Consider the following 17,749-nt stretch of genomic DNA (forward strand, 5'->3'; position numbering starts at 1 on the left):
CATATATTAGATTACTGTGTAGCTATATATACGAAAGGAAGAGGAAGTTGTCCGAATTTAAAAAGTAAAGGAAAAGGAACAGCCGAGATTAATGATTAGACAACTATAATGTAGAATCTTGGAATCAAATACTAACTGGAGAACTGCTTCCTAAGAAAGGGTTTCACTTCTTAAGCTTTGTCTTTTTAACCATTTACCTGACATGCTTTGGCAGTGACATCAGGTGGCGTCTCTGAAGTAAAGGCTGGTCTAAGTGCTGCTCCTACCTGGCAGGAGAGTATACGACACATCAAGCATCAATAAGTAAGACAGCACAAGCAAACTCTCTTTTTAATATTATTTTGTTTTTTGCTTTTTCTCCCCAAATCCTCCAGTACATAGCTGTATATTTTAGTTGTGGGTCCTTCTAGTTGTGGCACGTGGGATGCCACCACAGCATGGCCTGATGAGTGGTGCCACACCCACACCCAGCATCCGAACTGGTAAAAGCTGGAGACGCTGAAGTGGAGCATGTGAAGTTAACCACTAGGCCACGGGCTGGCCCCTTTTAATATTATTTTAAACTTATTTATTTATGATAGCTATTCTGGACATTTTTTTTTTTTTTTTTGAAGAAGCTAACTACTGCCAATCCTCCTCTTTTTTTTTTTTAAAGATTTTATTTTTTCCTTTTTCTCCCCAAAGCCCCCCCGTACATAGTTGTGTATTCTTCGTTGTGGGTTCCTCTAGTTGTGGCATGTGGGACGCTGCCTCAGCGTGGTCTAGACGAGCAGTGCCATGTCCGTGCCCAGGATTCGAACCGACGAAACACTGGGCCGCCTGCAGCAGAGCGCGCGAACTTAACCACTCGGCCACGGGGCCAGCCCCCCAATCCTCCTCTTTTTGCTGGGGAAGACTGGCCCTGAGCTAACATCCATGCCCATCTTCCTCTACTTTATAAGTGGGACGCCTAACACAGCATGGCTTTTGCCAAGTGGCGCCATGTCCGAACCGGGGATCCGAACCGGAGAACCTCAGGCCTCTGAGAAGTGGAAGGTGTAAACTTAAGTGCTGAGCCACCAGGCCGGCTCCCGGACATCTGTTGTTTTTGCCTGCCCCGTATATCTTCCCCTGTTTTTTGGATAACAGCATCCCAATTCCCCTTTAGAGAATCTTCTCTCTCCCCAATGCTTAGCCCATATTTTGCTATGGAGCTCACAGCACCACCTGGTTCCAGGGACACACGCCGGGACAATGAAAGTGCTCCTTAAGACTTTTGCTGGGAGTACTGGTAAAGAGGCACTGTCTCTTTATAAGCCTCTGGGTGCCAAGCAAGCCATCTTGCTTCCACTTGGAGAGAGCAAACCTGAGAATAAAGCCAGTGTAGAAGAACGTAGAGCCAACTAAGATTCCTGAAAACAATCTTCCTTTTCTGCTTAAGTGAGCTGTAATTCTATTTCAATCATTTGCAATTTTAAGAGGGCTAAAAATATAACACAGCTCCCCTTAATTAAACAGAATTACAATATTTTATTCTAGTATGATAGTTCCATATAAGTAACTCTAATACCTTCCTTTTGCTCTAAGCGTATATTGGCATTACCTGCTAGGAAGGCGTGGTGGAGACTGCTAAGTGGTGAACTGCTCTGGTCTCCCTAACTGCTAGCCATTAGAAGCTGCCTATGAATCAAACTGAGAGGTAATCCTGGAGGATTACATGTGATGTGCGTGACGTAACGAGATGACTGCTATCTTCCTCGTTCTTCCTAGATTGCTCAATGCACCAAACATCAGTTAAAAAGATTACAGACCCACTAACAGAAACCTGAATTCTTTACTAAGTCCAGCAGAAAAAAAAAAAAAGAAAACAAAGGAGGTTACATCTATTCTAGGAGTAATGATCTGAAGAAAAACACGCATGTAGCCTAGTGGAATATTTAGTAATGACTTTGTGTTATCTTAAGCTTATTCAGATATGTTGTAAAGAATTGACTTACCAAAGTCCTTTATTCCCCTGAATTAGCAAGAAGGTTTTAATTATGAAAATTAACTTTTAATGTTATAAAAGACCTCTTTTATGTACCATTTTGCTTTACTTGAAGATTTCTTCTTTAAACATAGGCATCTTCTATATACTGACTATAGTGGTGACATATTAGCAGATATATGCTCACTTATGTATTAAGAGGTGATATGCCAATTAGTTTCATAGACTTTTTATCTGGGTGTTTAATAATAAAATTCTCTAAAGGAAAGTGCTTACATTGGCTTGATACTGTTCCAGAATCACGTGACCTGGAAACTCTGGTTCTGGAATAGTTGCAAATCGCCGAATAACAACTAACAGTGTTTCAAGGCCAGAAAGACGGAGCTGGTCACTGTGATCTGTGGCAGCCATAAAAGCCATGCGAATTAAGTCGGCAAGATGTAGCACCAAAAAGTCATCTACGAGATTAAAACAATCTTATCAAAAAGAGAATATGCCAGAACTAAGATTTATGTTCAGTGATAATTTCTCCTTTTAATTTCATAACCAAGACTTTCTTTTAAGTACCTCTGATTTGATTTACTATTTTCTTTTAGTTTGTTAAATACACACTTTAAAGCTGGATCTACTGTACCACTGCAAATACTCACACAAAAACCATCCCAAAGCAAATAATAACACAGCTATTCAAAAACCAAAGGCAGAATTAGCATCCTTTAAAAGAGTGCTAATAATACCTTCAATAAAACCTTTGTTCACTTTCTGATAAAAGTACATTAGACGGTACTTAAGAGACTGGGTTTTGATGAATTGGGCAGTAATTTATTATTCTCTTTATGTCAAATTGAAGCTAAAAGATTTAATGTTCCTTTTTTTGGAGGAAGATTAGCCCTGAACTAACTATTGCCAATCCTCCTCTTTTCGCTGAGGAAGACTGGCCCTGCGCTAACATCTGTGCCCATCTTCCTCTACCTTATACGTGGAACGCCTACCACAGCATGGCTTTTTGCCAAGCAGTGCCTTGTCCGCACCAGGGATCCGACCCGGCGAACCCTGGGCCGCTAAGAAGCAGAATGTGCGAAATTAACCGCTGCACCACTGGGCCGGCCCCTAATGTTCCTTTTTAAAAAAATGTTTTATGTGGTTCTTTATTTATATGGACTGGATTATCTTATTTTTGCATGTCTTGCCACACATACAAACGATAGGAATATATAAAACATTTGTAGCTATAAAATTATAAATGAGAATTTCTTTTATTCCTACAACACACTCTTTGGTATAAATAATTCTACTAGAGAGAGACATAAGATAATCATTTAACAATGTTCCAAAAATACAATGTTCAGGGGTACAACTAACCTTTGCCTAAAATATGTTTGAGACTAACTAAAAGATTTGTTATAGGTCACACTGAAGAAGCCAACTCATCTTAGCAAGCATCAATTACAATTTTAATTGAGAGCATAGGAATCAGTAAGCATCTATGATATACTCATTTTATACTCATCATTATCTAGCACAGTGCTCTCCTCACAAATAAGAGACTCAATAAATGCCCGCTTAAAAAATCATTAAAACAGAGAGAGATACTTAAAATTCATACTCTCCCACTGGCAACAGCAACATTTTGGTTTATAATTCCTTTACCTGATAAAGAATATTTCCAAGGCATTTAGATATGTGCATTGTGTCTGAAAATATGTGCTTAAATGAATTTTAAAAATTAGACATCAAATCATAGTACATACAGCTATCTAAGTAAAAATGACAAAACAATGATAAAAGGTCAAAATGGTCTTACATCCAGGTTTATTTTACACTGAGATAAGCTCAAATGTTTTCCAGGTAACATCCAAGAAACCAAAATTATCTATAAACAAAATTGCTTTAAGTTACAAACCAGAAAACAAAGTTTGGGAACTAGCTAATACTGCATATACTACTTTCCAAGAACATGATTATTCTCTATAAACTTAACTCACGGATATGTTCATTAAACAAAAGTGAATGCTAATTTAAGAAGCTTTATCATTAACAATGCATTGAAACATTAAAAATATACTAAATTTACAGCTTATATATTGTAGTCAAGTTTCATAACTGATTTGGAAGAATAAAAACTACCTTCTAGTTTTACTTTTTAAAGCAATATTAAAAACACAAGCAGACAGCATTTCTACGTATATCATTTGGTCTTTTCATTAGTGTGCCACTTACTTCTTGAATCCCTTTTTCTCATTTCTTGTGCTAAAGCAAGGTCAAAATGTGCGCTGTGTGCATTCCCACACTGGTTAATTATCCTAGAGACACATTCAGCAGCAAAGACTCTAGTAGCCCATCGGGGATTGGTGAAAGGACGGGATCTGTCGTCATTTCTCATGGTCAGAACTGAGGCATCATCCCCTTTATCTCCTTCCTCTTCTTGCATTGCATCCACACAAGTTACAGCCGTAAAATCTTTTATCAAGGGAGAATACATGTAATTACAAACAATTAGAAGATGTATTTATAAAGAAACACAAATGACTTCCAATTCAGACTAAAATTACTGTTAATCAATCATACACCTTTTAGCAACATAAAATAATCATGTCTAAAAACTGCAGATAACACTGGTATCTGAAGAAATGCTTTGAGAGCTGTTACAGGTAAAAGTGATAAAGTTGTCAAATTATATTCAAAGTGAAAACCTGAACACGATACTAGATACTACGATATTTATCAATCCCCTGTATGTATGTAGATGGACATACTTAAGGAAGCTCAAAATTCTCTAGTAATGAGTGTGGTGGATTGCATTAGGGGTGTTGTTTTAAACACTGGGGACTTGAATGGATTTAAGAAGGTTCCTGAACCCACTAAAAATATTTTTCTTATGATAGACCTATTAATGTCACAGTCTGACGTCCTGATGGTTGGAGCCACTGAGTGGTGAATTACTTCTTCTTTATATTAACTGCTAACTTATTAACTATGTTTAACTTGACTTAAAATAGAACTAGTGCTATGAAACAAACCAACCTGTTCCTCTTAAACTATCTCATACGTCCACATTTTTTGAGTGTTATCATAAACAGTGAAGACATCACAAAGTAATGGCAAAATCTGTCTTACAACCAAGAAGACAACAGAGACAGAAATGTGTTTTCCTAATACAAAGAGAGAGAACCAAACTACAAAGGATAAAGAAAAAAATGGTGAAATAAACTGAGCCAGTAAGCTCAGGGAGCATGAATGTAAAATTAAAAAAAGATAGAGAAGATATAAGAAAGTGTAATCAATCTGTCTAAGCAAACATACATTTTCTTTTAAAGCAGAAGTCATTTTAAGTTCTTAAACAGTAGTAGTTCTTAAGTAGAAGAGAGCACCAAAGAAGGAAAACATCAGAACCCCATGGCCTAGAGGTCAAGTTTGGCATGTTCTGCTTTGGCTTGGCGGCCCAGGTTTGGCTCCCAGCTGCAGACCTACACCACTTGTTGGCAGCCATGCTGTGGAGGTGACCCATGTAGAAAGTAGAAGAAGACTGGCAACAATGGCCACAGACGTTAGTTCAAGGCAAATTCTTCCTCAGCAAAAAAGAAAAAAAAAAACACAAAAAGGGAAACCTGTACCATAATGGTTGAAAGAGCAAGTATAAATCATGAGAAGAGAAGAGGACCAACAAAAATCAAGGTAGACAGTGGAAAATGTAAAAAAAAAAAAAAAAAAACCCAGGAATTTAATGGTATCTTTCTTCCTTTCACATAATTCAGAGATCAGAGCTACATTAAATTATAAGGCTTGACTAACTGAGTTGAGTTATTCAAACATAGTGGGAAGCTGGATTTTAAAGTCACGCAAGTCAAGGTTTGAATCCATCTGTGTGTGTCTTTAGGCAAATGATTTAACCTTTCCGAGTCCTGTTTTCTCTAAAGTAAAACGGAATATTATTGCCTACTCATTAGATAAAGGATTAAATAAGATAAAATACCTAAGTACTTGGAATAGAATTGGTTTCTATCTTCTTCCTTCGGGTCATTTATTTTCTTTCTCCAAGGATATAAATTTTTAAGACTCTGATATACTTTCTCACTAACAATTATCTTGTACTAGCAAAGACATTAGGGCAATAACACTACTTTTAACCCTGTTTGAAATTAACATTATTGAGTGTGGAGAAACCGGCTTGTTCATAATGTAATAACTTTTGCTGAGTTTTCTATTAGGGTGATTTGAGGCAATCCTTCAAATATTTATTATAGGTATAAAAACAAATAATGGGGCTACTATAAGTTAGTCATCTATTTTATAGCATAAATAATGATTCTACTTTTTACACAGGAAAGTCACGTAAGACAATAGAAAATGGATTAAGTGTTGCACTTAACACACTAGAATCTTCATTCGAAGAAAGTAACACGCAATTATAATGCAAATATTCAGACAAGATTAATGAATTGCCACTAACAAATAATTTTATACATTTTTACTTTCAATTTTATTATTTCAATTGGTAATCACTACTACTCACCAGCTGATGCAGCAAGTACATCTTTACAAAGCTTTAACCAAAAGGAGAGTTTATCCACTGCCATAGATGTGACCATATGATTTAAAGTTTCTTTGATATCACGGCATAATCTCTGATCTGTCTCTTTGTCCAGTAAGGCCAATAATGCCCCTTCAAGGCCCACTTCTCTGATGTTAGCATCTGACAAGAAGAAAATCCATGATCTAAGTAATACAGAAAACAAAACTGCCATATGAGAAGCACACACATTCAGTAGTTATTAAAATTATAAAATAAAATTATGTGCAAATATATTTTAAAGAACTAGTCCAAATACTGTGTCTTAAACTACTGAGGTCTATTTTAGTTCATAGTTAGATTGGTCTTATTCATGACACTGGACAATTATTTTTTATGCAATGTCATTAAAAGATAAGTCTTTATTAAGAGATATTAATATGTTTTCCTTAAATTAGGTAAACATTTTAACCCATTTAACATTCAATAATACAAATTTTATATAATGTTTCTTGGTATGATTATTTAATTTTCTCTCTCAAGTTAATTTCAAATAACCATATTAAGCTTTCTCTATTCTGGCATAAAGGCTTTAATTTTATTAATATGAGAGTAAAACAGACAGAAAACAACTATTTTATGGAGAACACTGCTTAATTACTACAACTAAGCTACTGTGGAATTAAAGAATACTGTTGAATTAATACGAATTCTCACTGCAAAGTAATAAAGCATCCCAAAAGAGAAATATAAGCCTGGATCTGGCATCTGTTTCCTCTAATTCTGGAAACACCAAAAGGACAAATAAATTTTCTCTTAATGATTTAACTTATCTAGCATTTATGAAAGCATTTAGAGTCTAAAGATTATGCTACTATTAGACTATTTTAAAAGAGAAATTACCTTTTAAAGATCAGAAGGAGGTGGTGGAACTATTTCCAATTAGGGGTCTAAAGAGACAGAACAGTCCATGCAATGTGTGAGTCAGGACTGGATGCTAAATCTGGGTGCGCATGAGGAGGGTAGGAAGGAGTCATAAACGACATTTTTTGGATAACTGGGTAAATTTGTGTGAGGATCGCACATGCTACTAAACCAATATTAATTTTATGAGGTGTGGAAATGATGTGTGGTCACACAGGAGAATGTCCTTGGAAAATGCAAATGGAAGTTTTTAGGGGTGAACTGTCATGATGTCTACAGCCCGCTTTCAGATGGTTTGGCAAAAGGTTTCTGCGTGTGTATGTATGGAAAGACAGAGAGAGAGAAAATGAATGTCATACAGATAGGTCAATCTATGTATGTGTTAACTGCATAATTCTTTCAACTTTTCCATGGGTTTGAAAACTTATAAAATTAAAAAAAAGGATTTACATAACAACTTCTTTACTATAATTTTACGCACATGGTTAATGGAATAATTCTAGGAACATGTACCATCATGTTTACACAATCAAAGCCTAAAGCAACAGATATAGGTAATCTCAGTGATGAATAGACACTGAAGATCACTCTGGGGGGACTCCCTCACGTGGTTAAGGTAAGTAATCACAGAATAATTTTCAAATGAGTTCTGCAATCTGTTTGGTGACTTCCACACCAGTTCAGCAATGCTGATTAACTCAAGCCAGAGCAAAAGTTTTCATATAATAAGAAAACTGCAATTTAAAGGGCACAGTACGACAGTAAAACAATTATGGATCTGAGAGCTTTAGATATTGGAAAGCTTTGTGAAGTCTGAGACCTAAAAGTCTGACAGCACTTTAGAAACTATATACATAAAAGTGTAAGATATTATCATTACTATTTTTGTAGGCTGTTCGAATTTATATGCATGTTTGGGTTACTGACATAATTTTAAAATGAAGGGATAAATACTTAAACCTTACTGGCTAAGAAATCCTTTAATTCAGCTCTAAAATGTAGAGAAGAAACATACAAACCCTTTACCTTGAAGCAGACACATCTATGACAAATTTTATTAAATGAGATTTGGGGGAAGAAAGGGACATATGAGATTACTTAAGGGCTAAATCTAATTTCAACTGATTGTTGTAAAAAAACATGCTCTACACCAACGGCTCTCAAACTTCAGTATACATTAACGCAGGGATTGTAAAAACACAGATAACAGATTGCTGGGCTCTACTCCCAGAGTGTTGGTTTAGCAGATTTGGGATGGGGCCCAGTAATTTGCATTTCTAACAAGTCCCCAGGTGAGGTGGATGTTACTGATTTGGGAGCCTTAGTTTGAGAACCATTGCTCTAAACCAGTAAAATTGGTTGAAATGGTAATAATTGTTAGCAATTGTCTCTTGTAGCTGGTTTAAGACATTTTATATATTAACTTCTAAATTTTGTTTTCAAAACTCATGTTTATACGGAAGATTGAAGATTAAAACAATCGGGGCCAGCCCTGTGGCCAAGTGGTTAAGTTTGTGTACTCCACTTCGGTGGCCCAGGGTTTTGCTGGTTTGGATCCTGGGTGCGGACATGGCACCCCTCATCAGGCCATGTTGAGGCAGTGTCCCACATGCCACAACTAGAAGGACTCACAACTAAAAAATATGCAACTATGTACTGGGGGGGATTTGGGGAGAAAAAGCAGAAAAATATATAAATAAAGTTAAAAAAAAGTTAAAACAATCATTACCTGGAGTCAACTCTTCTCTGCTGTCCTTAGCAAGCATAACAGCATGTTCTGAAACCTCAGCTGCTTCTCTCTGCACAAGCTGACGTAAACAAGCCAGTACGGCTCTTCTCAGTAACAAATAGGGACTACAAAGATTCACCTGAAAAATAGCATTTGGGGAATGAAAGAGCTGAAATTCTTTGCGGCATTCAATAAGTCTAACAGATATTCACTGGACCCCTCCTGATTCTGTCCAGTCCATTACTGGGCTGGACACAATTTATTAAAAACAGAAACTTCCTCAAACTATTCTAGTACATATTTTTTATTATATAATTTAGAAGTAGCTTAGGAGTAATATATGTACATGACTATGCAAATTCATAAACAAATCCAAGCAAAAGCCTCTTGACAGTGTTAGAAGACACAAAATTTATATGAGTAAAAATAGTTTTGAGAGAGAAAAGAAATACAATTGAGAAAGAATTTATTTGCAGCTTATACACCTGTGCTCATGCAACTATAGTGTAATGTTTTACCATTCTCTAAGTAGAAATTTATACAAATCCATATAAGCAATATAGCATACTGATTAAAATGGAGGCTCTGGAGTCAAACTGTCTCAGTTTGAGTCCTAGATCCACCACTTACTAGCTGTGTGACGCTGGGCAAGTTATTTAACCTCTCTGTGCCTTAGTTGTCTCATTTGTAAAATGGAGGTAACACTATGCCCATCTCACAGGACCGCTGTGAAGTTAACACAAAGAAACACGCAAAAGTGCTTAGCACAGTAACTGGCAAAGTAAGTGCTCAATAAATGTTAGTTATTATTAACACAGTCTCTATCAATAGTATTTTATTCAGATGCCATACAGGGTAAGCAAATGCATTTTCAAATAAAGGCAGAAGGAGTTCTACTCAGAAAACACATTCACCAAAAATGATCTCCAGAGAAAAAATTATAGATGACAAATTTTACATGTATCTACTTATATATGGATGTACACATATATAGACACGTATCTTAGTGATATAGAATATTCCTGCTCAGAATGAAGGTCTCCATACATATTTGCTTTACTTAGAAGTATTTAAACAATGCAAATCTCAGTATGTTGTGTCTACCGAGAGTAAATGACACGATTGGTGATAATGCCTTCAATGAGCAATTAAAACAAGTCACAGGTTTCTGGATACAAACTCTTACTCAGTGATTTCATAAGTAGAATAAAGTCTCGAGTTTTTGAAATTGATTCTGTTCTATCTATGAATGTAAAGACCAGTTTGGTGGTGTGGTTTATGACAATGAATACATGGTGCTATGACGTGATTTCCCAACCACATTTGAGAAATAATGGCATAGTTCTTACAGTGATCTTTAGATCTGGTGCATGTGGAACAAGAGGACCGAGGCAGGAGAGTTTGTTGAAAGGAGCAGAGGCTAAATTCTGAGAAAAAGAGTAGGTGGTGGCAACTGTTTTTTGATACATAAGAAGAAACACAGGCTAAGAGAGCTAAATCCTAAACATTATTAGAAGCCAAGAGACAGAAAATGTTTGTGAATATATCATCAGTGAAACATATGGATGGGAACGGCTTTATAAAACTGTTCGATTATACCCTCAAGCCACATCATCAACCCAAAAGAGGAAAGAGAGGAATGCCATTCAAAAAGTCTTAAGGTAACACCATTCCAGTCTTGTTTAAGAACTCTGTTGTTAAAGACTAGTACATAGGATAATAGAGAAGTTAAAATGTAAAAAGATTAAGTTCATTCATGCCCAAGATTACGGCTGTATTTAACAATGACAAAAAAGCACTCTACGAGACAATTTTAAAGAAAAGTTAATGGATCTATGAGTTATTTTGGAGTTTTACAAGCATATAACACAAGGCAGGTGCAGCATTTATTCAGGCTGGTCAAACAATATTTTAGAAAAAGCATGCTTAAAAGTACTCTTTACTTGTTGGGTAGAAAAAAGATTGAAGGTTGTCACACAAAGCAAAGTGGGACGCTTACTATCTCCATGTCATTCTCCAGCATTTATATTGGGAAGAGGAACAGAGTGGGTTAAGGCAAACAAACGAAGCAGGCAAAATACAGAAATTAAACTGTAATTACAATTCCTTTCTGAAATGAATATATTAAACCAAAATGATGCAAAATTAAATGCAAGGAGTGAGTGCACCAGCTGGAGAAGGTTAGGGAGGATCTGTTTACACTGGTATTAAGTAAACACCATGTAACATGCTACACATACTGGACTTTGCATTAACGGTCAGCTTAAACAAAGAGGTGCAGAGGAAAACAAGAACATCTACAACCAAAAAAACCACACAAAGAAACAGCACTGCAAACTTCAAAAAAAGTTAGGAATCGAGGGTCAGGGACCTACCAACACAGAATTATCCAACAAGATCTCCTGCACAAAAACAAATGACAGACCAGTCATGACAAAACCAAAAGATAAATACTAGGATGATTTCACAACAGTCAGCTAAGCATTAAAATATAAATATTGATAGAGCTATCATTCAAACTGGCTTAGCTTCAGTTTTTAAAATACACTAAAAATACTTCATTTTCCAACTTAAAATATGAGTTGAGCTAAGATCTTGAAAATGGTCAACTCAAGAAGTATATACAATAATTTAAAAATGTACATTTGTGTAATTAGGCTTCCCTTTGGAATCTCTCGTTAAGCTTCAGGAACAAAACCCAATCAAGTGGACATGAGTGTGAGGGGAGTGATCTGCATGGCATTCACATGAACAGCTGTCCAGCAGGGGACAAAGTTAACGGTTTACCTCATCACAAGTTAATAATAGATTTTTTACTCTTGGAAGCCAAGTCTAAAAACTGAGAGCACTCAGAATTGCTAGTGTAGCTAAGGCCAAGTTCAGAATGGAAGTTAAACAGCATGCAGTTAGAAGAAAACCCTTTCCAGGAAGGTTCTTTCTTAATGATGAAATGTATTCTGAATATCCAGGGCGTTTCAATTAATATGAAAACACTTCATGCTAAACAATTAAATTCTCTGTGGAAAAGAAAACCTATCATCAAGTTGTTAAATAGGAAAGCAAAAGCAATTTCCTTACTAGAGGGACTACTTCAAAATATAACAAATTAAACCAAATTTAGTAAAGCTTAACTAACCAAAATATTAAGACACAAAATTAATACACTATGGTGATAGTAATTTTTGAATATGATTTCTGTATAAGAAAAAATAATTTTATAACAAATATTATGAGTAATACGAATAAGATTTGTAATTCTTACTTCTGATTTTCTCAATTGCTATGAATGTACCTAAAAGAAAACTCTAACACTATTTTTCTTTATATGTAACCTTTCTCAGTCTGGGAAAAGAAAAGAGTAATGAGTTTAACTGATCATGAAATAGTAGTTAGTCTTGGTCTTTATTTCTCAATAAACTTTACGTAATAAATGAATTCATGTACCAGCTAAAGGAGAAATTTTAAAAGGCTACTAATGAAAAATTTCTACTACAATTCAAGAATAAAAAATGGCAGCATCATTACATTTAAATGGAGAATAAAAGTTAGACCAACTTGCAAAGGAGTAGATATTTTTCAATAACTGGTTTTGGCGATGATTCTTTGAACACAAAGAACGATATTCCTGGGGAAAATTCCTTGAGTGGGAAAGGTAAAATCTTTTCCAGTAAGTGCTATTTTCTCTAAAACGTGTTTAACAGACAGGACCAAGTTTTTATCAGAAAAGTTAGTCACATCCTCTTTTTAAGAGTCTTAAATAATTATGACTACCAAACCAATATGAAGATTGACATTATATATGTTTTAGCTATATGTTAAGAAAATAAAACTAACTACTATTTATTGAGTAGTTATTAAGTGCCCGGGACATGTACCTCTACAGGCTCATCTTGAGAAATTCTCGTACTTTACAAACAAGGCAGCTGAGGCTGGAGGAGGTCATGGGACTTCCTTCCCTAAGGCCACAGAGCTAGGAGGCAGCAGAGCTGAGATAAGAGCTACCCATAACTACAAAGACAGTATGAAATAATGAAATGAGGGCTGGACGAGGAGCTCAGAAACTGGATTTTAGACTAAGAACTACCACGATGTAGATATGTTATCTTGGGCAAATTATCGAGACTTTTTGGTCCTTAGTTTATCTTTTCATTGAGAAAACTGGTTTTAATGATGTCTGAGGTTCTTTTAAGGTCTGAAATGCTGCATATTTTGCCTCAGCCTTGAAAATGAAAAGTCTGTCTAAAGTAAAGATTCTCAACTGTCATGTTACTAATGGGAGTGTGCTGTGAACATTGTAGAGGTGGAAAAAGTTGAAAAGCAATGGTGTCAAGTTTTAATTCCAAATGTACCTCAATTTTTTTTTTTTGAGGAAGATTAGCCCTGAGCGTTATGCTGCCAATCCTCCTCTTTTTGCTGAGGAAGCCTGGCCCTGACCTAACAACTGTGCTCATCTTCCTCTACTTTATATGTGGGACGCCTACCACAGCATGGCTTACCAAGCGGTGCCATGTCCGCACCAGCGAACCCTGGGCCGCCCCCTGTAACTCAATTTTTGAGGCAAGTCCAGACAGAAACTGGTGATGCTCAAGGTAAATCTTAAAACCACTGACAATTACAAACTACCTCATCATAACTTTTAGTCAATTGCCCTCATCTTTCTATATTCATTAGACACATTATTAGAACCCAGATATGGATGCAGATGCTGCCAGAATATTCAAGAAAATGTTAATTGCCCATCTGGGATAGAAAGAACTTTATATGTGATAATTTGGATTAGAGGAAGAAGAAGTAAAAAAGACGTTACCACATAAATTTTTTCACATCCTATAGCATTTACACAGTACCTGGGACATTTAAGCATGCAATATGTTTACTGACTAATGAATAAATATTCCAGATATTAAGTTCAACATTAATGGGAGAAAATGAATCAATATATGAGAGGTTTAAGACTGAATATACGAAATTTTCCCTTCTACTTCCCAAAAAAGACTAGAACTGAGGGAAAATAGCTATTCTACACAATCTAGAGAATAATCAAAATAAATATTAAGCTTCTAATAAAAGAAATTAAGGATTCGTTGATAATTTTATACTCACACAGAGGCAGCTGACCAGGCTAGACAAATTGACATGTCGTGGAGCAAACATATGGAGCTGCTGAAGGCAAGAGATGGCCTGAGCCTGAACAAGGCAGTCTGGGTTATCTTGCATCACTGCACAACCCAACAGACAGGAAGTCCTTAAGGTAGAAACTGAAGTACTGTTACCTAAATGAAAGCAGAAAGCTTTTAATAATTGGCCTATAAAATCATTACTCTTTAAACATATAACATTGGGTTTAAAATCTTTTTCCCCAATTTTAAACTTAAGGATCTGTGAAGTAAATTTCTTCTACAAAAGCAGGGATAATCCAGATGACAGATTTCTAGATTATGTTGGTTATTCTTAGTCTGAAAGGTTTACAGCAACACAAATCATTAGGCAAAGAAGAACACAGGACTACCTATAGGTTATACCAAATTTTCATGAAAAGTAGAATGAGAAATTGCTGATAAACTTAGCTCTGCTTGTATTAGTTAAGCTGCTTTCACATATTAAAATTATATATTTTGCATCTGAACATATCAGAATATCTGAGTTTTGGGATTTAGTCATTTATTTCTTAAAAAAGATAAGAGTTCTTTAAACAATTCCACTTCATGTCTGTCATTTTAATTGTTAAGGGAAACATTTTTAGGACATAGCTAATCTTTCTAAATATGGTACTCCTGTCTTTTCAAGTTAAGAGAAATCAGACTGAATGGCATTTATTTAACAAAATATACTAAACATCTACTGTGTGCTAATCACAAAAGCTTTTTGACTTGTCCCTCTCTTTTTTTTGAGGAAGATTAGCCCTAAGCTAACATCTGCCAATCCTCCTCTTTTTGCTGAGGAAGACTGGCCCCGAGCTAATATCTGTGCCCATCTTCCTCTATTTTATGTGGGACGCCTGCCACAGCAAGCCTTGCCAAGTGGTGCGTAGGGTGTGCACCTGGGATCCGAACCAGTGAACCCAGGGCCGCTGAAGCGGAACATGTGAACTTAAACACTGCGCCACCGAGCCAGCCCCCAACTTTTCGCTCATTTGCTAGAGGAAACCAAAGCCCAGAGACATAGGTTTCCCCAAGGTCACCCAATTAAGTCGTGATGGAACTCAGATTACGTTTCCTAGTTTCTGTTTTGTTCGATTATGTCATTATCCAGGAGTCAAAGTCTTCTCAAGACTACTCTCAACCTTCTGCCCATATATTTCAACAGAACATTCTATTAAACTTCACTTCATTGACAAGTATTTGAGTCAGTAAGAGGAACTGAATTAATTTTTATGTGCATATTTTTAACGTAAAACATCACAAAAGCAGCTATGCATACCCTGTAGCTCTGGACCCAATGTAGTAATAAGGGCATTCAAACAGCGTCCAAGACTTTGGTGAACTTCAGCATGAGTAGGAGGCACATTTAACAACAACATTATAATGAGAGAAAGGGTAGGTTCCACATGCACATAGTAGAGTGGGCCAGCAGAATCAATTACCAGTGAGAGAGAATGTAGTGCCCAGGTCTGTGAAGACAGAGAAAAACAATTTGTAAGGTTACAGCAGCATTAAGAAACATAAAACACAATGAATTGTTCTTCTGTTGAAGCAAAATATAAAGTAATGGCAAAGTAAAGTATTTGTGTGCTATTACTAACTTGGATACAGAAATGGAAAATTTTAGGAGTTTATGAAATTTAAATGTCCAGTAAAAAACAACTGAGAGACAATCATCTAATTTAGAATGGTATATTTAGATAGAGCTCAGCACTAAAAATTCCAAGATAATGTTTGGTTCTTTAGCTAACAGCTTGAACTAAATCTAGTTTATTGTTTAACTTATACAGAGAGTGAAAATTCACGTTTTTAAAAGAATCAACAAAATCTACAACTATGTGCAATAAAACAGACAAATCTCTTGAACACAACGTTGAAGAAAGCCAGACATAAAAGAGCACATACCATATGATTCCACCAATATAAAGTACAAAAGCAGGCAAAACTACCACATGCTGTTGCAAATTAGGATAGTGGTTATCCTTGTGGGACAGGTAGTGACTAGAAGAGAACACGAGGAGAGTGTGCTGTGTCTTGATCTAGGTGCTAGTTACATGGTGTGTTCAGTTGCAGACTTTATTCACATAGATGCACACTTATGACAGGTGCACTTTCATAAATATATGAAAATAAATATATTTACATGATAAATATATACATATATTTATATATTAAACAAACAAACAAAATGCTTATGAGCCAAATCTGGCCTGCATCCTGTTTTTATAAATAGTTTTACTGAAACACAGTAGTGTTCATTCATTTACATATTATTTATGGCTGCTTTCCTGCTACAGTGGCAGAACTGAGCAGTTGAGAGAGAATGCATGACACCTAAAGCCTAAATAATTTACTCTCTCGCCCTTTACAGCATAAGTTTGTCAACTCTGGTTTAAATGAAACAATACTGGCCATATATTAACACTGAAGTTAAATGAGGGGTATAAAAGGTTCCTTGTAGTATACTCTCTATTTTTATGTATGTTTTAACTTTTCCTAACAAGAAGTATACAAAGAGCTCTCCTTTTAGGAAATTAACTGAGGAATTTTGCCTCTCTTATTAATGGATATATAAGAAAGCTTACAGTACTTTACATGCTGCAAAAATGAACTCCTGTTGGGTGAGAGAGAGCAGCAATCAAGAAGAGTCCGATCTGATGACAAGGGAAGCCATGAAAAGCCTTTAAATTAATCAACAAAAAAGGTATTCAAGGGCTGGCCCAGTGGCATAGTGGTTAAGTTCGTGCCCTCCACTTGGGCAGCCCAGGGTTCACAGGTTCGGATCTCAGGCACAGACCTACACAGTGCTCATCAAGCCATGTTGCAGATGGCAGCCCACATACAAAATAGAGGAAGATTGGCACAGATGTTAGCTCAGGGCCAATCTTCCTCACCAGAAAAAAAAAAAAAAAGAGGTATTCAAGTATAAAAGCATGTGCGTTCAGAACAGACTTCTTGAAGGGGAAGAGGAATATACTAAATAGAAGCAAAAAACCCCATATTAAAATAAGGATAAAAGAACGGAATACCTTATAAGTCAACTCAAGTACTAGATGATGTGGAAGAGACTACTAGTAATATGGTAATTCAAAGAACGAAAGCAAACTATGGATTAGGGATAAGGGATGTTGAAATATGACAAGAAGGTGGTTAAACTGGATCTTAGAATACTAAAAAATTTGGATTGTCAGATAGGAATAGAAAGGGAGAAGAGCAAAAGGAAAAATATAAGTGCAGATAAGAGAATGATGTGTGGGAGGAAAGCAGGAAGGTCATCTGTAGACTTGTACTTCAGGGTAATAACTGAGAAGGTTCCTGGGTCACTTGATGGGATTTGAAGGAGTTGATTTAAGAAGGAATGGGCGGTTTCTCCAGCTTTTCAGTAGGGAATTAGCAAGACGAAAGTCTTTCAGGGGAAAACAAATTTGGCCTCACATCTAGGCAGAGCTGAAAAGAAAAGGACCTAAAAACAAAGTGAC

At 36.1% G+C, this 17,749-nt stretch overlaps 1 protein-coding gene across 19 annotated transcripts in view; it reads right to left on the bottom strand.

The window, feature by feature from the left end:
* The window catches only part of HEATR5A (HEAT repeat containing 5A), a 99,657-nt gene that overhangs the window by 22,776 nt on the left and 59,132 nt on the right, over positions 1 to 17,749 (bottom strand). For 12 of the 19 annotated variants that reach the window (XR_011501537.1, XM_044765440.2, XM_044765439.2 and 9 more), the window contains 8 exons: positions 15,550 to 15,739; positions 14,233 to 14,402; positions 11,505 to 11,531; positions 9,130 to 9,268; positions 6,480 to 6,659; positions 4,187 to 4,426; positions 2,243 to 2,424; positions 198 to 266 (listed from right to left, as the gene is read on the bottom strand). Coding sequence is in view for 18 of the 19 variants with exons in the window: in XM_044765440.2 (XP_044621375.2) it covers positions 198 to 266; positions 2,243 to 2,424; positions 4,187 to 4,426; positions 6,480 to 6,659; positions 9,130 to 9,268; positions 11,505 to 11,531; positions 14,233 to 14,402; positions 15,550 to 15,739 (1,197 nt within the window). In the remaining variant the exon portion in view is untranslated. The remainder of the gene's footprint in view (positions 1 to 197; positions 267 to 2,242; positions 2,425 to 4,186; positions 4,427 to 6,479; positions 6,660 to 9,129; positions 9,269 to 11,504; positions 11,532 to 14,232; positions 14,403 to 15,549; positions 15,740 to 17,749) is intronic. The other 7 variants (XM_070504200.1, XM_070504198.1, XM_070504199.1 and 4 more) reach the window with 3 other exon arrangements.

The sequence above is a fragment of the Equus asinus genome, chromosome 2 (genome assembly GCF_041296235.1).
Source record: "Equus asinus isolate D_3611 breed Donkey chromosome 2, EquAss-T2T_v2, whole genome shotgun sequence".
In the NCBI taxonomy this organism is placed as follows: Eukaryota; Metazoa; Chordata; class Mammalia; order Perissodactyla; family Equidae; genus Equus; species Equus asinus.